This window comes from Stenella coeruleoalba (assembly GCF_951394435.1).
Source record: "Stenella coeruleoalba genome assembly, chromosome: 6".
NCBI lineage: Eukaryota > Metazoa > Chordata > Mammalia > Artiodactyla > Delphinidae > Stenella > Stenella coeruleoalba.
This window is the reverse complement of record NC_137151.1, coordinates 107230801-107255642: the sequence shown is the minus strand read 5'-3', so window position 1 is coordinate 107255642 and position 24842 is coordinate 107230801. Positions and strand designations below refer to the sequence as shown.

The window sequence follows — 24842 nt, the reverse complement described above, 5'->3', positions numbered from 1 at the left end:
TGTTAAACGTCACCTTACCATTTTAAAATTCTAGTAATTCTCTATTGCCTACAGAATCACACCCAAATTCCCAAGCAAAGTAACACAAAAGCCTTCAAATAAGACTCCAATTAGTAATCCCAGCTCCCATCACATACTCCATTCTACTACCAGGCATTACGCGGGAAACTAAGCAGAGAAGGTAAGGATCTTAACATACACCATACAACTACCTAGGCAGTTTGGCTGACTTGGTGCTTCTTAACCGCAGCCACCTAATGCTTATTCAACTCCCTATGTGGATCCAAAATCCCATTCCTGCAGGCCTGTGTCAAACATTTCTACAAGGTCAGTGTGTGGTCAGACAAAACACCAAGTTAATAGGCAGTGTATGTCATCCTACCTTCAAAATATTAAAATCTATATATTAACTGTGATTTTAAAACAGTTTGCGTTTTTTGAACCAATGTATCTCCAAGAAATCTAACTGGCAAGAACAGACTTAGGCTCATATTTTTATGTCATGTACCATTTGACTATTGAAAAAAACTGGATTATGACAACCCATCTGAGCATGTTCTTCCAACAAAAATTAAAAGAATTTTAATATCCAAGTCCTTTTTTAGAAAGCAAGTTAATGCAATGCAAATAAGAACGTCTAACTAATAGAATTAACAACAAACCAAAGTAATTTTGTTACATAAATTAACCCATTTATTATAGGCTAGCAACGTATCAAATGGTGGCGCTTCTACTGGTCCTTCAATTCCTTCAGTCTTCTGATGGCAGACTTTACTGTGACGGCAGAAGTGGTGCTGGAAAGAAAAACAAATTTGGTTCCAAAACTAGTTAACATGTAGAATGGCAAATGAGAAATGTGCCTCATTTTTACATTACAATCTTAATGATGATGATGGCATCTATTAACAGCCACGTCTTCAGAACCTGAAGAATTAGGCAATCTCATGCGTCTGATTTCTCAGACAGCAGAGCATGAAATTAACATGAAGGAATGACTACAAGAGGCTGACTAAACTCATTAAAAGAGAATGGACAGAATGTCCGAAGAAACTAATAAATTATAAGATGGTACGGTGAGATATCAAGAAAACAATGACTAAGGCAGTAAAGCAGACTACAGTACATTGTGGAAATGACAGAAGAATGTTTTGCCACAACACTCAGGAACTGCACCTGAAAAACATACACCCACCCCACCCCCACGTGGCAGATGAATGCTAATTTAACCATCACGGCCAAGAGAGCAACCAACTCCCCACTTCCCCTTTCATCCTCACAGACACTCCCACAGGTGCTTTTATGTATATCCACATTATCATTTCAACATTTTCCAACGTTTTACATTGTTTCCATTTTAAATTTAAATTTAACAAAAATCAACAACTTCAACTACACTAGCCAAATCCCTTAACTGTACGTAAGTGACTAGTGTATTGGACAGCACAAGTCCACACACTAGCTAGAGGAAAAACATGTCAACCTTCAGGGTCAGCAATGAATTCCAAGGTTAGCGGCCTTCAAGAGTGGCCTGAGTTTCCAGAAACGGATCAACTCAGGAGTCCACACAATCAATAACCAGCACAGAGGTTTATCACAGCAATAAATATCACCTGGCCCTTGTCAGTCACAAAGCTGAAAAAGTCCAACCAATACTGTTTAGAGTGGCAAAGGCGTGGCGGCCCAGATGGCCTCAATACACATACAGTAATAAGCTAACTGACCTCTTAGTTTTTATAAAAACAGCCTGCCACACAAGCGTTCAGCAGTCAGCCCAGCTAACAGACCTGTTAAACAAACTAGCCCATCCAGCAACAAACCTGGAATTTCGACACGCTCCGAACACTTCCAAATACCATAAAGAAATGGACTCACTTGTAGGTCCACGCACCACCAGCTACCGTTTTCATGCAGGAACCACAGTGCCAAATGCCCACAGCTCGTCTCTTCATCTTGGTCTGTAAAAGACAATCAATTTTTCCTATGACCAAAAAAGAGCCTTTTATATAATAAACATCCAGGGATCTAAATTACACTAGAAAACTAAAGCTGGTGTATTTTATGTGGCTATTCATGTTTTTTCTAATTTCAAGTTCGCTGGTGCAAAATGTGCATTCACCATGGTGACACTGCCAGGGATGTGGAAGACCCTTCCCTCCCCCCAAAACAAGCATTGCCATAACAGTACTTTTGCACACAATAAACATACAAATATTTAACAAAAATCTCTAGCAACATCAGTAGGCAAAACACAGAGCATGTCCCACAAAGCAGGTTTGGTTTCGGCTGGGGCTGCCAAATAATTTTTCCCCCTTTAGCTCCCAAATAGTTTTCTTTAAATGAAAAGCGTTTGACAAAACCTGAAATTATAAACAATACTCTTATTTCATAACGGGTCACCCATGGTATGTGCAACTCTAACCGCTCAACAACTTAGAACCAGCAAACCATTTATCAACTTCCTTCAAGAGAGGGCTCACTTCAGAAGGAAACCTTCCCTCCCTCTCCCCGCCCCCGTCCCAGCGCCCATCTTACCTTGCCACAGAAGGAGCAAGTGTACTTGGCGTGCTGGCTGATTTCAATTTTCTTCACCATTTTCCTCAGGGAGGCACCATAACGGGTCCCGTATTTGCCCACGATTCCGACCTTCTTGGTGCGTTTCGCCTGTTAAGAATGAGATAAGACAGAAACCAGCGATATTAGGACCAAGAAACGGAGACTTCGTCCCTCCACCAAGTCCCGGGGCCTCCATACGCCATTCTTCCACCCACCCAGCCCCCGCCTGTCACGTAGCTCCCCCCATTCCACCCCATCCCGGTAAAACCAGGACCGACGGTGGGCCTGGTGCTCCGAGAGCACCCGGTTAACCCGGCCGGACGCCAGCCTCCCGCCAAGCTCCCCCGCCCATCCGCTCCAGGCCGCGTCCGAAAGGAGCGGCGAGGGTACAGAGGCCGGGGACACGGCACAGAGCGGGCGAGCAAGAGAGGTAGGTTAGGACGAAGAAACAAACAAAAAAAAGGATAGATGCAAGCGGATACACATCTAGGCCTCACCCGGGAGCAACACTCACCATGACGCAGCAACTTAAGTCCAAGCCCAGAGAGGAAGTGGCCAATTGCGCAGGCGCGGTTTTAGGCGGTCAAGCGGAAGTGGAGGGCTGGGAGGCCCAGCTAGGAACTGAACTCTATGGTTCGGAGGTTTTTCTCATTCCGGGTGCCTCCCGGAGGGTGTGGCTGGACGCTTCTGAGACAGGTTTACTCTTCAACAGGTTGTAGCAACAAACTGTGTAGCAGAAGCACTTTCCCACATCGACATTATCTGACACATATCTCACGAAATCCTGCAAAGCAGGTACGATTTCCGTCATTTTTATGGACAAGATTCAGAATTTAAGTGACTTGCTCACTGGCGCTTGGCTTAGATAAGGGCTTAGATCTTATGATTCCAAATCTCATTGCTTTCTACAGTATGCCTTCTAAAAGCGGCAGGCCCTGTGCAGGGGGCCGGCACAGAGGTGACTAAAGACCAAGGCTCCACTCATAAGTTACAGTCTAGCCAGAGGAAGCCATATGACCACATTAACAAGTTATAAAACCGATCAGAGCTCTGAAGGAAGGAAGATGGTTCCACCGACTCCTAAAACGGAAGAGCCTTGGGTTCCCTGAGGAAAGTCAGATCCGAAGGCTGGGGAGGAGTGAACCATGTAAGTCTTTCAGCTTCTCCCTCCATCTCAGTTCTGATGGCCTACCTCCCGCTTCATTTCAGAATCCACTCCCACGGCCCCATCCTCAGCTGTCAGGTCCCTGCCTGAAACCTTAAGCCCCAGCATCTCACTCTTGAACCACATCTATTATCTTTCCTTCCAGCTCCTTCGTAAGGGTCAGCAGAGCAGAGCTAGTTTTCTGGTTAAGGCCAGGAACTGAAGGGTATGTTCAAATAAAGAGGCTGGGAACATGTAGAACACGCTCTTGAAAGTGTTGCTGCCTTTTCTCAGAAGATGGTTACACCCGAGGAGAGGAAGCTCAGAGAATTTTGAAATAAAAGTGTAAGGGAGGATCCATGATTTAGGAGCTAAGAAAGACCATGAGGGCCGAAAGGCATTGTGGGATTACTTGACCTTGTTTCCGGTCAGAATTCAGGTTAAAAACTGGCTTCACGGGCTTCCCTGGTGGTGCAGTGGTTGAGAGTCTGCCTGCCGATGCAGGGGACACGGGTTTGTGTCCTGGTCTGGGAAGATCCCACATGCCAAGGAGCGGCTGCGCCCATGAGCCATGGCCGCTGGGCCTGCGCGTCCGGAGCCTGTGCTCCGCAACGGGAGAGGCCACAACAGTGAGAGGCCCGCGTAACGCAAAAAAAAAAAAAAAGGCTTCAGTTCACAAATGATTGTGCATGTGTTCATGGCTCATGGTATATTAAAATTCTACAAGCCACCTGGCTTCAGCAGACAATTAACCACCAATCCTCGCTATTGAATATGGGCAGGGAAATTAAAAACTGGTTCTCTAGTTTGTTCTCTTGGATCCCACAAGGTATAAAAAACTTTCTGGTAGGAGGTTTTCGTTTTCTTATAACCCTTTTCTTTTCAGTCATACTGATTTATGCTATATTTCGTCTAGTACTCCGTTGTTTTCCCTACTGTTGTAAACCTGTGACTAAGACTTTTTTGTCCAAGGAGACCTGGGACCAACAGGTCCGACCTTCCACTCTAATAATAGAGAAACATGTTAAACTTTAACCCTGAGATGAACAAAAATATACACCCAGAAAGAATGGCTTCTTGGTAGGGGTGACATCGCCTCCCCGTCTGGTCAACAGTTAAAGAAGCCCTCCCAAAGTTAACCTGGTTCCTTCCCTTTCTAGACTCTTTAAGGCTGTTGTTGTTCTTCTCATTTTGGCCCGTGTTTGTTTAACCTTTTGGTTAAGTTTGTGTCTTCTAGGCTCCAACAGTTTGAAGTAAGGCTCACTGTGGCTCAAGGAATTCAACCCATTCCAGCAGAGAGTGGCCCAGGTCCCTACAGGTCCTTGGAACAGTCAGCGAGGGACATCTACACCTCTAGGGTAGGCTACGGTCGGCGGCCCCCGTCCAGCAGGAAGAAGTTTCAGAAGAAGAGACCTTCGGCCCCTTCCCCCTTAAGAATAAGGGTGTAGGGGCTTCTCTGGTGGCGCAGTGGTTGAGAGTCTGCCTGCCGATGCAGGGGACACGGGTTCGTGCCCCGGTCCGGGAAGATCCCACATGCGGTGGAGCGGCTGGGCCCGTGAGCCATGGCCGCTGAGCCTGCACGTCCGGAGCCTGTGCTCCGCAACGGGAGAGGCCACAACGGTGAGAGGCCCGCGCACCGCAAAAAAAAAAAAAAATAGGGGTGTAGAATCTCTCCGGGGGAATGAGACAGGCTGCGGCCAGGGACCCTTTGCTGCCGCGCTTGCACCTGGACACACCTCTCCTCCAGCAACAGAATACAAAGAAACTGTATGGGACTAAAAATGACTGCGTGCATGACCAGGTGGGGCAAATTCTGGAAAAAAGATACAAAAGATCGATAAAGCCCAACTGCCATTTCTGAAGAGCCAGAAGCAAAAACTGGGTGAAGGGAGCAAAGGCAGGGTACTGAGCATGCCCCCTGCACTCAACACCACCAGAGGGGTGGGCAAAACACCTAAGCCGCGCCTCCAGTCCGACCCCTGGACACACCCCCACCCTCGCCCCATATAAGGAACCTGCTCTCCCCACCCTCGCAGTTCCCGAGCAAGCAAGGAAACCTGTTGTCAGTTCTCACTCCTCCTTGCTGCAGCAGGGGCCCCAGTAAAACCTTACCTGACAAAAAGAAACCACACACACACCTTGCAGACAGTTACATACTTCGAATTTCATATGGTTACGATCATTCAACCCTTCAAGATTTGAGTACAGGATGGGTAGAGTTGTTACCGACCAGGGTTCTTGGCCTCCTTAATCAATAGAAATTGATCAGAGGCCAGACAAGAAATTCAGGCAAGGCTTTATTGGGGCCCCTGCTGCAGCAGCGGGGATCGAGAAGAAACAACAGGTCCCCTTGCTTGCTTGCTCCCTGAGTGGGAGCCAGCTGGTTCCTCTTATGGGGTGCGGGTAGGGGTGTGTCCAGGGGCCGGGCGGAGGGGTGGCTTAGAAGGTGTTGTGTGCAGGCGCATGTGCAGTGCCCTGCTTTTGCTCCTGGCTCTTCTAAAGTAGCAGCTGGGTTTTTTGGTCTCTTTGTGTCTTTTGTGCAGAATTTGCCCCAGCTGCGCATGCACGCAGTTATTTTTAGTACCGTATAGGTTCTTTGTATTTTGTTGTCCAGATGCAAGCACTGCAGCGAAGGGTCCCAGGTCCTAGCCTGTCTCACTGGGGCTCAAAGCAGCAGAAGTGATAACAATAACGCCAGCTGGCATGTTCTGGAAGGTACCATATGGTGGGCACTGTTCTGAGTATTTTACATGGATGTTCACATTTACTTTTCACTATGATCCTTTGAAATAGGAAGAATCATTATCTTCATCATTAGGATAAAGAGAGGAGGTCTTATTAGTTATGATAAGGAACATAGGTCTGGTTTCAAAGCAGGGCTCTGCTATTTACCCCTTGTGAGACCTCTGATAAGTTATTTTACTTTTCTCTGTGTCGGTTTCCTCAACTGTCAAATCTGAATAATTATAATACCTACCTCATGATGTTGTTGTAAAGAGCCAATGGGTTAAACACATGACAAGCGTTTGCCACAGTGCCGGGAACATAGTAAATACTATACAGTTGTAACTATTACTGTTATCATTTCAGATGGAGAGACTGCCACTCAGAGAAGTTAAGTACTTTGTCCAAGGGCACACAGCAGTGTGGTAGAACTAGAACTGAAATCCACATCTATCTGACCCCAAGGTAAGTTCTGTTAATTGTTGGCTTACACCACTCCAAGTCATAATATTTAGTGCACTGAACTAAATCACAGCAGAAGACGTTCTTAACTTGAAGTCGGGTCTCTGGCACTTGGTCTAGGGCAGGCTCTCTGACTACCTTGTGGTATGATTTTGGGTTAGCCACGGTCCCTGCATGGCCTGGAGACCCACCTCCTGCCTCCCAGCACTGACCATCTTTACAATGAGGGGCTGGACAAGATGACCTCTAGGGTCCCATCCAGTTCTTGTGTTCTGTGATTCCAGGAAGAGTTTCCAGACGTTGAGTGCTGTTGGGGCAGAGGACTGACCGGGCAATTTGTGTTCTCACCATCCTGTAGACTTTTTGTGTGGAACAAAAGCAGTTCTCTCTTTACCCTCCCTGTTCTGTTATGCCAGCTCTGGCTATGTGATTCCAGAGAAAAAGCAAAAAGTCTACTTTTCTGTGGTTGTGGGTAGTGGGAATATTTAAATTGAGTTTTGTTTTTATACATTTCTGCATTTTCTAATTATCTTTTATAATGAGTATGTAGTTATAATTGGAAAAAAAATTTTTTAAGTCCATTAGCAATGAGTACACCTAGCTCTCATCATGGTTTCTAATATCATTCTGTTACACGATGAAAGAAACCAGGGCTCCTTGGAGAAATGACTGATTCTAGGACTGGGGCAGAACATGTACAAGATGAGCCTGGAGCATCTTGTAGTGCCAGAAAGTAAAGGAGTGCTCACAACACAAAAAGCAGAAAAACCCTGCTGTGACGGAGCTGCGTCAAAGAGCCATGGGAACCAACTGAAAGAACTCCCAATGGATAAGTCTGGAAATTTTTGAGCAAAAAATAAAGTTTTATTGATTTTTAACCCAAAGTAGAAAATAAATGTCCATGAGTTCATGCTGATATAAATAAATGGTTGAATAAATAAATAAATGGGGGAGAATCTCTCTTGCAGAAGAATTCTAGATAATTTTTGTGGATTCTGTGCCCTCTAGGAAGGGGGATATAACTCCTCACTCCTTAAGTGTGGGCTGTGCAGAGTAACTTCTTCCAAAGAGCACAAAAAAGGGGAAAAAAAGTGTAACTTTAGAGTGGAGAAACCTGCCAAACAGGTCAAGGTCAATATCAAACAGTCGTAAATCATGGAGAGAGTGTGTCCCTCTGATAGATGTGGTGACAATGGCACTTTATTTCTGTGATCCTCCTCCCCCAAACCCATAACCCCAGTCTAGTCACGAAAAAAAAAATCAGACAAATTCCAATAGTGGGGTGTCCTACAAAATACTTGACCGGCACTCCCCCAAAGTGTTAAGATCATAAAAAGCAAGAGAGTCTGAGAAATTGTCACAGCCAAGAGGAGCTTAAGGCGACATGATGACTAAATGTAAAAATGAGATCCTGGAACAGAAGAAGTTAGGTAAAAACTAAGGCGCTCTGAATAAACTATACACTTAAGTTAATAATAATGTATCAATATTGGTTCATTGATTATAAGGAATGTACCATACTAATGTAAGATGTTAATAACAGGGGGAACTGGGTGAGAAAGTACATGGGAACTGTCTGTACTATCTCTTCAATGTCTTTATAAATCTAAAACTTTTCTAAACATAAAGTCTATTTGAAAAACAACAAGCCGAGGTCACCACAAGTCAACTCCCTGAAGACAGGGCCTCAGTTGTCCACCTCTGCATCCCAGGACTGAGCACAGAGCCTGGCACATCAGTGGTAATGGATATGTATTGAGTGGGGAAGTGTTACCTTGGACGGTATAATGGCGATGATGGGTTTTAAGGGTTTTATTTATCTGGGCTTCTCTGCCTTACAAGGTCAATCCACTTATGTTAGAACTAAAGAAAGGCTTTAGAGATAACATAGCTCCAACTGGAAACTGAAGCCCAGCGAGGTCCAATGACTTGCCCAAGGTCATACAGCCAATAAATGACTTCCAGACTAGTGCTCTTTCTACTATATCACAAGATTCAAGCTGTTTCCTCAGCTGCAAAATGAGTATACCATAACTTCTAAGGTTCTTGGGACGATTAAATAATTTCTGTGAGGTACCTGGTGGGCATTTCTGAATGATGGCTATTATTGTTGAGATGGTGATGATGATACATGATTTCAATGTCTCTTGATGCCTTTTCAATCCTATTTTCTGTTCTGCCACACTCAGGGAACTTCAACATATCTGCTTTCTACTTCTTCTTAAAAATATGCGCATCTCTTGTCTCCTTTAATTTCTTTAGCTTGAGCGCAATGAGACTATTATAGTCATGGCTACTGCCACCGACTACATGGCTACTGCCGATGGAGTAGGGTGTACTCAGTGTCCCTCAGTTTCACCAGAGGCTCCACCCACACATTCTCTGTCCCTTTAGGGTGGAGGACGGCAAGGGGGCCAAGGGAGCAAGTCTGCTCCAGAAGAGAAACACACTGCCTTTGGGGGACTATTTCTGGAAACCTTTCCACCCAAACTATGCCCTGTCTCCAGAAAACTGAATTAAAACGTATTAGTGCAAACAAACAGGACTGGTGAAGGAGTGTTGAGAAACAAGCGCTTGGAAGTTCCCTGGTGGTCCAGTGGTCGGGACTCGGCACTTTCACTGTGGTGGCGTGGGTTCAATCCCTGGTCAGGGAACTAAGATCCTGCAAGCCGTGTGGCTTAGCCAAAAAAAAAAAAAAAAAAACCCAAGCACTCTCATGGCCCTCCTGTTCCAGTCTGTGCTCTAGGCCAGGCAGGAGTGGTGCTCACTCGTCCAGGGTGGGTGGGTAAGCACGGCCAGCCTCGCACTGGGGCAGCCCGAGCTGAGGTGAGCTCTCCTGGGCTGGCTCTAGAGTCTAATTCAGACCATCTTTTAGCACGTTTACCATCGCCCACCCCATCTCCTGTATAGCCTCCTATGTCTCTGGCCTTCAAATGGACAGAGAGAGCAAGGGAAGAGAGGATGCATGAGTAGAAATGCAGTAGAGTGCCTGAAAATGAGACACTCCATTATAAGAGGAAGTCGTTGGGACTCCCCTGGTTGGTGCAGTGGTTAAGACTCCGCCTGCCAAGGCAGGGGACACAGGTTCGATTCCTGGTCTGGGAAGACTCCCACACGCCGTGGAGCAACTGAACCGTGGGCCACAACTACTGAGCCTGAGCTCTAGAGCACGTGAGCCACAACTACGGAAGTCCGCACGCCTAGAGCCCGTGCTCCGCAACGAGAGAAGCCACGCACCACAACAAATGAAGAGTAGCCCCCGCTCGCCGAACTGGAGAAAGCCCGCGCGCAGCAACAAAGGCCCAAGGCAGCCAAAAATAAATAAATAAAAGAGGAAATTGTTCATGCTCAGAGCAGTTTTTTCAAAACTCAACACTTCACTTTAAATAGCAAGCTTGAGGATGTACAAGTAGCACTCTCACGAAATCAGCCCTAAGTGACTTCAGAGAACTGTGCGTGGAGTCTCCATTTGTCTTACCTGTGGGCTGATAAATCTCCACCCCCATCAGAGGATCATCAGGTGTAGAAGTTGTTAACTGTGATGTGTGCCCCTAAAAGTCCCAGTCAACACCTCTGCTGAGGGCTTCTCTGGTGGCGCAGTGGTTGAGAGTCCGCCTGCCAATGCAGGGGACACGGGTTCGTGCCCCAGTCTGGGAGGATCCCACATGCTGCGTAGTGGCTGGGCCTGTGAGCCATGGCCGCTGAGCCTGCGCGTCCGGAGCCTGAGTTCGCAACGGGAGAGGCCACAAGAGTGAGAGGCCCGCGTACCGCAAAAACAAAACAAAACAAAAGCTCTGCTGAGTCACTCCTCCACAGGAGCCCTCAAAATTCACTTTTTGCCTTTAGAAAAATAAATAAGTTAAAAGTTGCCTCCAGAGAAGAGTTCTTGTAGCTGCTGCATTGACCAGCTCTCTTGGGGGCATATGGAACATTTTATTCTTGAAAGAAATCTGGGGTGCAAGCATCATGCTACACTCATCTCATGCTGGAGACAGAAAGGGCTTATCCCGGGGCCCCGGGGCCCATGTTGTTCCTTCACTTTGTGCCTGAAGAGCTCTTGCTCGCCCTTCTCTGATTGGCCACAGACAAGAGCAAAGTCTGCATAGAACTGTCAAAGAGTACTGTAAGCCAGGCTCCCCTGGGAAGAGCTGACTCAGCAAGAGGAGGGAGAGGCTGCCAAGGCCAAGGCCTGGACACCTGGAAAGAATCAGCTGTCTGAACTGGATTCAGCGCATGGACTCCTTCCTTCCTCTCTTCTCTCTACAAATTTACTTTAAATTCATTCTAGTGGTTGGTTGTTTTTTTGAATGGACATTTCATAGAGAATTGACACAGGCAGTTAAATCCATCAGGGTGGGAGTTACTCGGCACCTCTTAAAAGGGATAAGGGAGAGCAATATGAAATAATGGCCAAATGTATTATGTAAAATGAGCCATTGTCAGTATGAAGCATTTGATCCAATTTTTATAAAAGCAAATTCTCTGTATATTTACACAGATTTGTATACAAAGGGAATAAGTTACCAATGGCTTCATCCCAAATTGTTTATATTAGTTATTACCTCTAGGAAATAGGGCTAGGAGTAATGAAGATGTAGGACTTTCATTTTTTTATTTAGGCATTTCTAGATTAGTTCATTTTTCTATAAAATTTATAGTAGTGAATAGAGCAGTGGCTGAAGGGACAGGCTTTTCAATAAATGGTGCTGAGATAACTGCATATTCATATGGAAAAATATTAACCTTGACCTTATCTCACTCCACGTGCAAAAATAAACTCCAGTTGGATTGTACATCTAAACATTAAAAGCAAAACAATAAAGCTTCTAGAAGATGATATATTCATAACTTTGGTGTCATGGTTACACAGGTTTTTATTTTAAATAATATTTAAATAATATTTAATAATATTATAATTATTTTATAATATTTTGTTAAGCTGTAAATTTGTTTCATGAACTCTTTTGTATGTTCTGTTTCATCCCCCAAAAGAGAGGTTAAAAGGAAGAGGAAGAGTGCTTGGTACTCAATGTATCTGTTGAATGGGTTGGGGGGGGGATGTGGGCAGAGGGTGTTACAAAATCAGATAACTGTTAGCTGTCATAGTACCCCAAAGACCGTGACTCACAGGCTTCTCAATGCTTTCTGCTATGATGAGGAATCCATTTCTTTCGCTGAGACCCGCCCCCCCGGAAGACGCAGCACCAAAATAAAACATAGGTATGGGGGCTTCCCTGGTGGCGCAGTGGTTGAGAGTCCGCCTGCCGATGCAGGGGACGCGGGTTCGGGCCCCAGTCTGGGAAGATCCCACATGCCGCGGAGCGGCTGGGCCCGTGAGCCATGGCCGCTAAGCCTGCGCGTCCCAAGCTTGCGCGTCCCGAGCCTGTGCGCCGCAACGGGTGAGGCCACAACGGTGAGAGGCCCGCGTACAGCAAACAAACAAACAAAAAACATAGGTATGACAGACTGAGCCAGTGAATCCTCTTTAAGCTTCTAAGCCTTTTTTTACATTGTAATCCTGAACTTGGTAAGAAGTCAGAGGATAGGGTAAAAAAATAAGGATAGACTTCTTTTCATCCCCTTTGCAGTTTAAATTTCACTAAAAAAGAGCTTCAGAAAACATTGTTTCCCATAGACAAGAATGCACAGATAAGGCAAAACCCAAGAGCCGGGAAGGAGGGGAGGGCATCTCCAGATCTGTTTCTCAGTTCTCCCTCTGACCTAGAAAAAGGCTCGTGGGAAGCCAAGACGGAAAAGACATGATTAATTCAAGCACAAGCGGATCAAGGCTAACAGGCTGCCTTTTGGAGTCTTCCTGACGCCGGCCCTAGAGGCAGAAATTAACCAGGGTCATTCAGGGAGCAAGACTTCACTTGCTGACCTGGTGAGCAGAGGCAAAGCAGCTGAAGTGGGCCTTTAAGGGGAACATTGATGGCGGGGAGAGGAGTGGTATGAGATGGCCCCAGATTTTCTTCAATCCAACTGACGTTTCCAGAAAACATGGGAGGCCACTCTGTGTGGCAGGCCCGGGGTGAATGCAGCAGGTTATCTGTTAATTTAACTTAGAAGTGATTCTTCTAAGTGGCACTGTATGTCTCAAAATCACCTACACATTCATTTTTCCTTTGAATTGTACCCCTTGTATCCTAGCCATATCCCTGGAGTAAGGAGGGACTATTAATAGAAGTAGGAAATGAGATCCTAAGCAATTAAAGAACTCGACCAAACGCCGCCAGTGGAGCCCATGGAGAAGCTGTACCCACACTCCCCAGAGGCTCTGATAAGGGTGGAGGGAGCAGCAGGCAGGAGGCAGCATCTCTGCAGATGTCTACAGACTCACAGGAGAAGGCTTCTTTTTTTTTTTTTTTTGCGGTACGCGGGCCTCTCACCGCTGTGGCCTCTCCCGTTGCGGAGCACAGGCTCCGGACGCGCAGGCTCAGTGGCCATGGCTCACGGGCCCAGCCGCTCCACGGCATGTGGGATCTTCCCGGACCGGGGCACGAACCCGCGTCCCCTTCATCGGCAGGCGGACTCTCAACCACTGCACCACCGGGGAAGCCCCAGAGCTCCCACTCTTGAAGGGACTTAATACAGCTTATCTGATGAAACAGCAGCCACTGCTCTATGTTAATCACTCTTAGGAAAACATTTAAGTTGCTATTTAGGGGAAAATTATAGTAAAATTTATTTACTTATTTATGAATTTTATTTTTTTATATACAGCAGGTTCTTATTAGTTATCTATTTTATACGTATTAGTGTATACATGTCAATCCCAATCTCCCAATTCATCCCACCACTACCCCTCTGCTTTATCCCCTTGGTGTCCATACGTTTGTCCTCTACAGCTGTGTCTCTATTTCTGCCCTGCAAACCTGTTCACCTGTATCATTTTTCTAGATTCCACATACATGCATTAATACATGATATTTGGTTTTCTCTTTCTGACTTACTTCACTCTGTGTGACATCTCTAGATCCATCCACGTTTCTACAAATGACCCAATTTCTTTCTTTTTTATGGCTGAGTAATATTCCATTGTACATATGTACCACATCTTCTTTATCCATTCGTCTGTCAATGGGCATTTAGGTTGCTTCCATGACCTGGCTATTGTAAATAGTGCTGCAGTGAACACTGGGGTGCATGTGTCTTTTTGAATTATGGTTTTCTCTGGGTACATGCCCAGTAGTGGGATTGCCAGGTCATATGATAGTTCTATTTTTAGTTTTTTAAGGAACCTCCATACTGTTCTCCATAGTGGCCGTATCAATTTACATTCCCACCAACAGTGCAAGATGGTTCCCCTTTCTCCACACCCTCTCCAGCATTTGTTGTTTGTAGATTTTCTGATGATGCCCATTCTAACTGGTGTGAGGTGATACCTCATTGTAGTTTTGATTTGCATTTCTCTAATAATTAGTGATGTTGAGCAGCTTTTCACGTGCTTCTTTGCCATCTGTATGTCTTCTTTGGAGAAATGTCTATGTAGGTCTTATGCCCATTTTTGGATTGGGTTGTTTGTTTTTTTTAATATTGAGCTGCATGAGCTCTTTATATATTTTGGAGATTAGTCCTTTGTTGATTCATTTGCAAATATTTCCTCCCATTCTGAGGGTTGTTTTTTCATCTTGTTTGTAGTTTGCTTTGCAAAAGCTTCTAAGTTTCATTAGGTCCCATTTGTTTATTTTTATTTCCATTACCCTAGAAGGTGGATCAAAAAAGATATTGCTGGGATTTATGTCAAAGAGTGTTCTTCCTATGTTTTCCTCTAAGAGTTTTATAGTGTCTGGTCTTACACTTAGGTCTCTAATCCATTTTGAGTTTATTTTTGTGTATGGTGTTAGGGAGTGTTCTAATTTCATTCTTTTACATGTAGCTGTCCAGTTTTCCCAGCACCACTTATTGAAGAGAGTGTCTTTTCTCCATTGTATATCCTTGCCTCCTTTGTCATAGATTAGTTGACCATATGTGTGTGGGTTTATCTCTGGCCTTTCTATCCTGTTCCATTGATCTATATTTCTGTTTTTGTGCCAGTACCATATTGTCTTGATTACTGTAACTTTGTAGTATAGTCTGAAGTCAGGGAGTCTGATTCCTCCAGCTCCGTTTTTTTCCCCTCAAGACTTCTTTGGCTATTCGGGGTCTTTTGTGTTTCCATACAAATTTTAAGATTTTTTGTTCTAGTTCTGTAAAAAATGCCACTGGTGATTTGATAGTGATTGCACTGAATCTGTAGATTGCTTTGGGTAGTATAGTCATTTTCACAATGTTGATTCTTCCAATCCAAGAACATGGTATATCTCTCCATCTGTTTGTGTCATCTTTGATTTCTTTCATTGCTGTCTTATAGTTTTCTGAGTACAGGTCTTTTGTCTCCTTAGGTAGGTTTATTCCTAGGTATTTTATTCCTTTTGTTGCAATGGTGAATGGGATTGTTTCCTTAATTTCTCTTTCTGATCTTTCGTTGTTAGTGTATAGGAATGCAAGAGATTTCTGTGCATTAAAAATTTTGTATCCTGCAACTTTACCAAATTCATTGATTAGCTCTAGTAGTTTTCTGGTGACATCTTTAGGATTCTCTATGTGTAGTATTATGTCATCTGCAGACAGTGACAGTTTTATTCCTTCTTTTCCAATTTGGATTCCTTTTATTTCTTTTTCTTATCTGATTGCCATGGCTAGGACTTCCAAAACTATGTTGAATAATAGTGGTGGCACAGTGGTTAAGAATCCACCTGCCAATGCAGGGACACGGGTTCAAGCCCTGGTCTGGGAACATCCCACATGCCATGGAGCAACTAAGCCCATGTGCCACAACTACTGAGCCTGCACTCTAGAGCCTGTGAGCCACAACTGCTGAGCCCATGTGCCACAGCTACTGAAGCCCGCTTGCCTAGAGCCCAAGCTCCACAACAAGAGAAGCCACCACAATGAGAAGCCCGTGCACTGCAACGAAGACCCAACACAGCCAAAAAAAAAAAAAAAAAAAAAAAAAAATAGTGGCAAGAGTGGACATCCTTATCTTGTTCCTCATCTTAGAGGAAATGCTTTCAGTTTTTCACCATTGAGAATGATGTTTGCTGTGGGTTTGTCATATATGGCCTTTATTATGTTGAAGTAGGTTCCCTCTATGCCCACTTTCTGGAGAGTTTTTATCATAAATCGGTGTTGAATTTTGTCAAAAGATTTTTCTGCATCTATTGAGATGATCATATGGTTTTTATTCTTCAATTTGTTAATATGGTGTATCACATTGATTGATTTGTGTATATTGAAGAATCCTTGCATCCCTGAGATAAATCCCACTTGATCATGGTGTATTTTTTTAATGTTGTTGGATTCTGTTTGCTAGTATTTTATTGAGGATTTTTTGCATCTATATTTATCAGTAATATTGGTCTGTAATTTTCTTTTTTTGTAGTATCTTTGTCTGGTTTTGCCATCAGGGTGATAGTGGCCTCATGGAATGAGTTTGGGAGTGTTCCTTCCTCTGCAATTTTTTGGAGGAGTTTGAGAAGGATGGGTGTTAGCCCTTCGCTAAATGTTTGATAGAATTCACCTGTGAAACCATCTGATCCTGGACTTTTGTTTGTTGGAAGATTTTTAATCACAGTTTCAATTTCATTACTTGCAACTGGTCTGTTTATATTTTCTATTTCTTCTTGGTTCAGTCTTGGAAGATTATACCTTTCTAAGAATTTGTCCATTTCTTCCAGGTTGTCCATTTTATTGGCATAGAGTTGCTTGTAGTAGACTCTTAGGATGCTTTGTATTTCTGTGGTGTCCTTTGCAACTTCTCCTTTTTCATTTCTAATTTTATTGATTTGAGTCCTCTCCTTTTTCTTGATGAGTCTGGCTAAAGGTTATCAATTTTGTTTATCTTCTCAAAGAATAAGCTTTTAGATTTATTGATCTTTGCTATTGTTTTCTTTGTTTCTATTTCATTTATTTCTGCTCTGACCTTTATGATTTCTTTCCTTCTACTAACTTTGGGTTTTGTTTGTTCTTCTTTCTCTAGTTCCTTTAGGTGTAAGGTTAGATTGCTTATTTGAGATTTTTCTTGTTTCTTGAGGTAGGCATGTATAGCTATAAACTTCCCTCTTAGAACTGCCTTTGCTGCATCCCATAGGTTTTGGATCAGTGTGTTTACATTGTAACTTGTCTCTAGGTATTTTTTGATTTCCTCTTTGATTTCTTCAGTGATTTCTTGGTTATTTAGTAATGTATTGTTTAGCCTCCATGTGTTTGTGTTTTTTACATTTTTTTCCCTATAATTGATTGCTAATCTCATAGTGTTGTGGTTGGAAAAGATGCTTGAAATGATTTCAGTTTTCTTAAATTTACCGAGACTTGATTTGTGACCCACTATGTGATCTATCCTGGAGAATGTTCCATGTGCACTTGAGAAGAAAGTGTAATCTGCTGTTTTTGGATGGAATGTCCTACAAATATCAATTAAATCTGTCTGGTCTATTGTGTCATTTAACACTTGTGTTTTATTAATTTTCTGTCTGGATGATCTGTCCATTGGTGTACGTGAGGTGTTAAAAGTCCCCCACTATTATTGTGTTACTGTCGATTTCCTCTTTTATAGCTGTTAGCAGTTGCCTTATGTATTGAGGTGCTCCTATGTTGAGTGCATATATATTTATAATTGTTATATCTTCTTCTTGGATTGATCCCTTGATCATTATGTAGTGTCTTTCCTTGGCTCTTGTAACATTCTTTATTTTAAAGTCTATTTTATCTGATATGAGTGTTGCTACTCCAGCTTTCTTTTGATTTCCATTTGCATGGAATATCTTTTTCCATCCCCTCACTTTCAGTCTGTATGTGTCCCTAGTTCTGAAGTGGGTCTCCTGTAGACAGCGTATATATGGGTCTTGTTTTTGTAACCATTCAGTGAGCCTGTGTCTTTTGGCTGGAGCATTTAATCCATTCACATTTAAGGTAATTATCAATATGTATCTTCCTATTACCATTTATTAATTGTTATGGGTTTGGTTTTTTTTTGTTTTTTTGCAGTACGCGGGCCTCTCACTGTTGTGGCCTCTCCTGTTGTGGAGCACAGGCTCCAGACGCGCAGGCTCAGTGGCCATGGCTCACAGGCCTAGCCGCTCCGTGGCATGTGGGATCTTCCCGGACCGGGGCACGAACCCGTGTCCCCTGCATCGGCAGGCGGACTCTCAACCACTGCGCCACCAGGGAAGCCCTGATCCTTCATTTTTAAAAATACTCTTTGGAAATAAAGAAGGATCAAATTAGTAATACTAATACAACACATATGTGCCCTGTGTTACATTTCTATTGGACGGAGCTGCTCTAAGCCAGGGGTTAGCAAACTATGATCTGTGGGCCAAAGCCTGCTCTCTGCCTGTTTTTGTATGGCCTGTGAGCCAAGTACAGTTTTTATGTTTTTAAATGGTTGAAAATAATAGTCATTTGCGACACATGAAAATTATGAGAAGCTCAAAATTGTGTCCATAACAGAATTTTATTGGAAAAGAGCCACAGTCACTTGTTCCGGATTATCTAATGGTTGATTTTGCACCACAGAAGCAGAGCTGAGTAGTTCCAACACAGACATCCTGGCTCATAAAGCCCAAAGTAAGTACTATCTGGCTATTTATAGAAAAAGCTTGTCAACCCCTGCTCTAAACCCTCAGCTTACTGTATTTTTTTCATAGAACATAGAACTATTGCCTCTCCTGTTACATGGTAACTTTGGCAAAGGCGTGTACTTTCTTCTCTTCTTTGGTGATTTGCTGCCAGCACCTAGAGAACAGCGCCTGGCACACATGAGGTGCTCTATAAATATTTGTTGAATCAATACATTTTACAAATCTAGATTTCGGGTCCTGTGTAGGAAGCACCTTGTTAATTAAAGAACATGAATCACCACTACTACAGCCTACTGTCTGTTTCTCAGTAGGTTAAGCTAAGGTTAATTAAGACCCAAGCAAACCCACACATAATGAAAGGAAATGCTGACACATGCCTGGGAACCCGCCGGGCTTGGAGCCAGAGACCAACACTGTGGTAATGACCAGAGGAGCATAGCCTTTCCAAAACGGTGCCTCATTTTATTTTAATAAATTACATGATTTTGAATGCATTTTTGGCCCCTCTTACAGAGGAGAGGTGAAGCTGTCCCAGTTATCAAAAAATTCAAATCTGCTCTTCTTCAGCGGACTGCCTGTCAATGTGCTCTCGTCCAGTGTGTCTCCTGTGTCCTGGGAACCACTTCCTGGGTCAAATGACTCCGCTGCCTCCAGGAGCTCCATATCGCTTCCGTCTTCCTCAAAGGACTTCTGGAAAAAGTCATAGATCCTCTGCTGCTTTGGGTCCTTCACCAGAGGAAGAAAAGACAAAGACATCAGCACCCAGGCACCAACACTGACCCTCCCCCCACCACTGTGGGACCAGCTCAGTAAACTATCACTCAAGCAGCCTCACTGCCTTTGTGTCTGGCTTCTTAGCTTCTCTGCTGCTTGCTGGGTAAAGAAGGAAAAACAGAAAACGAACGGTTGTGAAAGCGACACAGGACCTGCTCTCACACTAATTTATGTTGGGAATGTTTTCTCCCTTCTAGCTTTACAAATCAGTATTTCAATATTGAAACAGCTCCCAAGCCTTTCTCCACTAAGAGGTTAGTTAGCCTGTAATTCAACTCCCGAATTGGTGTGTTCAGCCATGGCTTATACCTAATTCTCTGAGTGGTTATAAAACACACACTTAACATACTGATAAGTAGATACATGTACCTGATTCTGACTACCCTCAAGTTACAAACGATCAAAATGCCTTCCAACTGCATCTATGCATTGACAACGATGGTGTAGTGCGAAAATCACACCCAGCTGTTATGACCACGGCAGATGACGGGCTTGCTCTCACCCCTTTGCTGACCTCTCCTCTGTCTAAATTCCTAACCCTGGCCATCATTCAACCCAGAGGCACATATTCAGTATCTCCACTGACCTCCCACAGGTCCATAAAACTAAACCTGTCTAAAAACCACAACCATCTGTCATCTCACTCCTGCATCCCCAAAGCAGGTCCTGTTCCCTAGTTTTGATGGTCTCGCACTATTCTCATAGTACCCCTAGCTTGCAATCACCAGGGCATCCTGACTCCGGATCTCACCCATCAAACTGCATCAGGTTGGTTTCTCCGTCTGTTCCCTCCCAGATACTTCGCAGGCAGGCTCTTTTCTTGGGCCACATTGCTTTGTACCTGCCTGAATCTGAAATGGCTTCACTGCACTTCCCACCTCAGGCCTCTTCCCACGTCAACTGCTCACCGGTCTTTTCCAGGCTAATTTTTCCCTACAGACTATCCTCTAACAAGATTTTCCTGTCACATCGTTGGGCACCCCTGTGCCTACCTCATCGAGTCTAATGCTGCTTCCCTGGCTTTCCAGGCCCTTTGGAGTCAGGTCTCAACCTAACTGGCCACTATTTCTTTGCTTTCACAGAAGCCCTCCACACTAGCGAAGTTCTTGAAAACTGATCCTGCAAGGACTTTAGATTATTCAATAATCTGTACCCTACATTCTCTCGCCTTTCAGGATCCTAGCTATTCAGATGGGAAGTGACATTAAAGGTCATTAAGGTCAGCCCCACACCAGCCGCATGTCCTCCTCTGTGATATCAGCTTTTGTCTGAGCAACTGCAAGGTCGAGGAAATGCCGCCCACGAGGCAGCCTACTCCAGGTAGAAACAGCTGTCCATGTGCATTTGAGGACGTGATGGCAACGCTATGTGCTAACTTGGAGCACGCATAATTAAAGGGAAGCAAGTTCCAAGATCAGACAGTATTTCACTTCCCTTCCCAGCAGGCAGGCAGACATGACCTCTTCTGCTTTTGGCTCCTATACAGGAGGCAACACTTTCTTTTCCTAATAGTTGATACAGTTTTCAGCCCTATTTTAATTTTTTTAAGTGATATAATTATTAATCAAAATAAATATTGATAAACTCCATTTGTACTTTAGGCAGAAATTCTTTTTTTTTTATTAATTTATTTTTGGCTGCATCGGGTCTTTGTTGCTGTACGTGGGCTTTCTCTAGTCGCGGAGAGCGGGGGCTACTCTTTGTTGTGGTGCGCGGGCTTCTCGTTGCGGTGGCTTCCCTTGTGGTGGAGCACGGGCTCTAGGCGCACAGGCTTCAGGAGTTGCGGCTCGTGGGCTCTAGAGCACAGGCTCAGTTAGTTGTGGCTCGTGGGCTCCAGAGCACAGGCTCAGTTAGTTGTGGCGCACAGGCTCAGTAGTTGGGGCTCGCGGGCTGTAGAGCACAAGCTCAGTAGTTGTGGCGCACGGGCTTAGTTGCTCTGCGGCATGTGGGATCCTCCCGAACCAGGGCTCGAACCCGTGTCCCCTGCACTGGCAGGCAGATTCTGCGCCACCAGGGAAGTCCCTAGGCAGAAATTCCTAACTCATTCAAAGCAACTGAGGGTCAGGCCAGTATAAATAAATGAGTTATAAATAAACCTATTCTTATTAGTTGAGAAGCCTTTAAAAATAAGGCTTTTTTTTTCAAAGGGCACATAACAACCAAGGCTCTGTCAAAACAGTCACCATTCAACTGAATTAGACAGTTCTTCAAAAAGTTTAAAAGGAAGGTTGTCTTAAAATTGGCTTATTAATTATAAGGATAGTTTATACCCTGTGTTTAAAAATATGATCTCCCCTGAGTCTTATTTATCCCAATAATTACATTACGAAGAAAGAATTTAGTTGCAAGCAAATGTAAATGAAAGATTATATCCTCAGACAAGTCTTAGCATCACCTACAAGATCGTGTCGACCTGACAGCTTCTGATGCTCGGCAATTCCACAGGAGGGAGGCGGCATGTCAGCTTCCTGAAGCGCAGGGCCGCCTTTCTACACGAGGCTCAGACCTCTGTCCATGCTCTCGTTAGAAATAACCCCCCAGGGGTCGCCCTCCATCAGGCAGGACCTCCCGAGTTCTCACCCTCCTTGTCAACCACCCGAGCAGGTGAAAGAAGACCAGCCTTTGGGAGTCTTTGCACCTCTGGCTCCTCTACCTTGCTTCACTGAAATGGAGGGGGAAGGGCTGTGGCAGCCATGGGGCTGGACAGCTAGGCCAGGGCAGGCCTGCTGGGCCCTGGGCTGCCCTCTCCAGAGGCAAACAGGCCTCCTCTCAGCACCTCTGACAAGGCCCCACCTGGTCACGGAAGGATGCTCACCAGCCTCTTACTCTCCTTGACAGTAAGAGGGGCCGTCGCACAGGGAATGCTGGCTGAGTCTGGAAGCCTTCCGCCTGGGCTGGCTTCAAGTGACCCATGACTGCGGGAGAGTCTTGCTGCTCCGCAAGCCTCTGCTCACCCCTTTATAAAATGGGGAGTCACTGAGGATAAGGTGCAGCAACAGAGGGGAAAATATGTTACACAGAAGCAACAGCCTATGTGAAACACTCCCCATTCCACGCTGGGGATGTGTTTGGGTGCTGTTGCTATGTGCTTCTTGCAACAATTCAGCTGTTGCCATGGGGCGTTTTCTGTCCGTTTCTAATGGCCTGATGGAAGAGGCAGCATTTGGAGGCCGTGGTTTTTGAGGAGGGCATGTCAGAAGCAGCAGGAGTCAATGCCAGCACTTCTCCATAAACAGACGCACACACACAGATTGACCCGAGAACGAATGCAACCATCGTTTTAGCTCCCCAGCTGGGGGAGGTCCCCAGGAGTGATTCACACCTTCCCGCTCAGGACCTCTGGACACCCCAGTGGCAGGGAGCCACATGCTGGTGTTACCTTGTAGAAATAATCTGCGGCTTCTGTCATTTCTGAAAAATTGGTCTCAGAAAGCCCGGCTTCACCCAGAACTTTAATCTTCTCTTGAATCAGGGGCCTGTTGGGGAGAAATGAGCTGCAGTGGAAACAACCTGCACAGAACCAGCAGACTGATTATAGTGAGACCAGCCCCTGTCCTTATGAGACACGCTCACTGTTTCACATCTCTCCATCTCTTCAGGCACAAACGCCCATCCTGAAATACTGACCTCCTCTCTATTGTAAACCAACCAAGTCAGGGCTCACATCGTCAGGCTCAAAATTCTTTCTACTGGAAGATGTGTAGGAAATAAATGCTACTGCAACAAAAATTTGAACCTGGCACTGTTATGAGCTGCTCAGTTAACAAATCCATTAACAGAAAGGGAAGTAGGGGCAACCCACACGCAAAATAAAGGTAAGATGCCTTAGTCATAATGCTGGAAACAGAGATAGGTAGTGGAAACTAATAAGATAATCAAGAAACAATATGAGGAAGGAGGAAATGGAACTGGGGAGGGAGCATTTGGGGAGTTTTTGCCTAAGTGATGGACATGAAACCCCAGAGTTAAAAATCTGACCCCATCTCTGCTAAGGAAGCACTACACAGCCCAGGGTGAGCCACTTTCCCCCGCTGGCCCAGCAGCAGCACTCTAAGACGTGGCCTTACGGAACCAGCACACCTCCCAAGGGGCCAGGGGCCAGTCTCCCTGACTCAGCAAACGCCTTCACATCTGGGAACAGAGTGTTTTACAAACAAAATTCCACCTACATTGCATCCCAATAAGTTCTCCTCCCTTGTCTCAGGTCAGTGGGAAGGAGCCACATCCCCTTATTCCTACAGGATTTCCTCATGCCTCCTGCAGCCACCAGTTAACACTATGCAGGAGGTCAAACAGGGTCATGAGGAAAGGGGGAGCGCACTACTAGCAGGTCTCCTGTGTGGATCCCTGGAAACCTGCCCCAAAGCACAGGCTCTTAGGGAGCAAAGGAAATACGTCATCGGTGTCGACCCAACTGCCGGGCCAGCCAGGGGCCTCACCAAAGGTAGTCATCAGCCGTGCCTCTTGCCACCAGGTAGTGGATGCCCACAGAGCTCGACTGCCCGATGCGGTGCACCCGGTCCTCGGCCTGCATCAGCACCTGCGGGGCGGGGATCGGGACGCATGTCAGTCAAGGCTGGAAGCTGCTCAGCCCACCACAGCAGGTGGCCTCTTGCCCCGGAGCCTCACCACAACCCTTCCTCCTCACTGCGTGTCACGTGGCAGGGGGCCTGCAAGCCTCTGTCCACAAACGGTCTGTCATCTGACAAAAGGGAAAAGCAAGCACAATACTGGTCAGCAGGGGGGACCTCGATCTGCAGCTGGGTAGCTGTGGATGACCCTTCAGGGCCAGGCCAGCTGCTGGGCGCTGCAGAGGGAGAGCCAGCTTCAGCTCTGCCACCAGCTGTGACGAAGGAGACCCGGCACACTGCCACTCTTCCTCCATGGAATGAAAAGTTATCTTCTAAACAGATAGAGATACCGCGTCCAGGGAGAGGCCATATATGATCAGGGGGTAGGGTGGCTTTTTTATATGGTGGAAAAACCCTACAACGAATAATGAAAACCAAGAACATGGTTTCCACTATAAAATGCCTTCACGCTCTAAGCCCAGCCATCGTTACAGCCGTCGCCAACGTGTGGTCGATGAGAGCCACACCGGTCAGAACATCAGAAGGGAAAGAACTTCTTTCTGGGGTTGAGGAGAAAACTTTGAGTCCAAACAAATGTCTTCCACCTGCTGCCACAGCTGATCAGATAAGGCCAGTGGGCACCCTGGGCGTGTTCAGGGAATACCCACCGCAGTCGCCCTATTGTGGCCCCACAGGTAAAGTGGCTCCCGGGGGCGGTTGATAAAAAGGCGCTGAGGCTGGGAAGCCAGAGGCCTGAGGCCAGGGCTGCCACGTGCTCCCCTTAAGTGACAGCTGTGCTCTTGAGCTCTCTGTGCTCCAATTTCTTCCTGGAGACACGGATCATGAGACTCCTAAAACTTCAATCTTCCCATTGGTAATAAGATGGTCGATAAGCCTACTACTTAGCAGGTTGTTGTGAAGACCTAATAGCTGGCCAATGGATGTGTAAACTATAAGCGTGTTTACCAGGCCTAACAGAAACAGAGGGAA

General features: G+C 45.3%; 2 protein-coding genes and 1 long non-coding RNA gene across 4 annotated transcripts in view; 1 reads left to right on the top strand and 2 right to left on the bottom strand.

Moving 5' to 3' along the window:
• Positions 1-556: 556 nt before the first annotated feature.
• On the bottom strand, positions 557-3204 carry RPL37A (ribosomal protein L37a). Its single transcript, XM_079924938.1, has 4 exons — positions 3068-3204; positions 2533-2661; positions 1873-1955; positions 557-794 (listed from the first exon to the last, which is right to left on the bottom strand). The coding sequence occupies exons 1-4, from the start codon at positions 3068-3070 to the stop codon at positions 731-733; spliced, it is 279 nt and encodes a 92-aa protein (XP_079781064.1). The 5' UTR covers positions 3071-3204; the 3' UTR covers positions 557-730.
• Positions 3205-3281: 77 nt separating this feature from the next.
• On the top strand, positions 3282-5224 carry LOC307188103. The gene is made up of 3 exons (XR_013828804.1): positions 3282-3348; positions 3465-3700; positions 4921-5224. It is a non-coding gene; the product is annotated as an uncharacterized lncRNA (long non-coding RNA).
• A 13120-nt stretch (positions 5225-18344) lies between these two features.
• Positions 18345-24842, bottom strand: part of SMARCAL1 (SNF2 related chromatin remodeling annealing helicase 1) — a 51451-nt gene continuing 44953 nt past the window's right edge. Inside the window, exons 16-18 of one of the 2 annotated variants that reach the window (XM_079924514.1) lie at positions 23721-23821; positions 22661-22757; positions 18345-19197 (exon numbers count right to left, since the gene is read on the bottom strand). In XM_079924514.1, the coding sequence (XP_079780640.1) occupies positions 19015-19197; positions 22661-22757; positions 23721-23821 (381 nt within the window). In that variant the 3' untranslated portion in view covers positions 18345-19014. Of the gene's footprint in view, positions 19234-22660; positions 22758-23720; positions 23822-24842 lie in introns of both variants that reach the window. The other variant, XM_079924513.1, reaches the window with a different exon arrangement.

Coding starts and splice junctions, on each gene's coding strand:
- RPL37A (XM_079924938.1), bottom strand. Junction 1,956..2,532: donor CTTGCTCCTTCTGTGGCAAG/GTAAGATGGGCG, acceptor TGTCTTTTACAG/ACCAAGATGAAGAGACGAGC. Junction 795..1,872: donor GGTGGTGCGTGGACCTACAA/GTGAGTCCATTT, acceptor TTTTCTTTCCAG/CACCACTTCTGCCGTCACAG.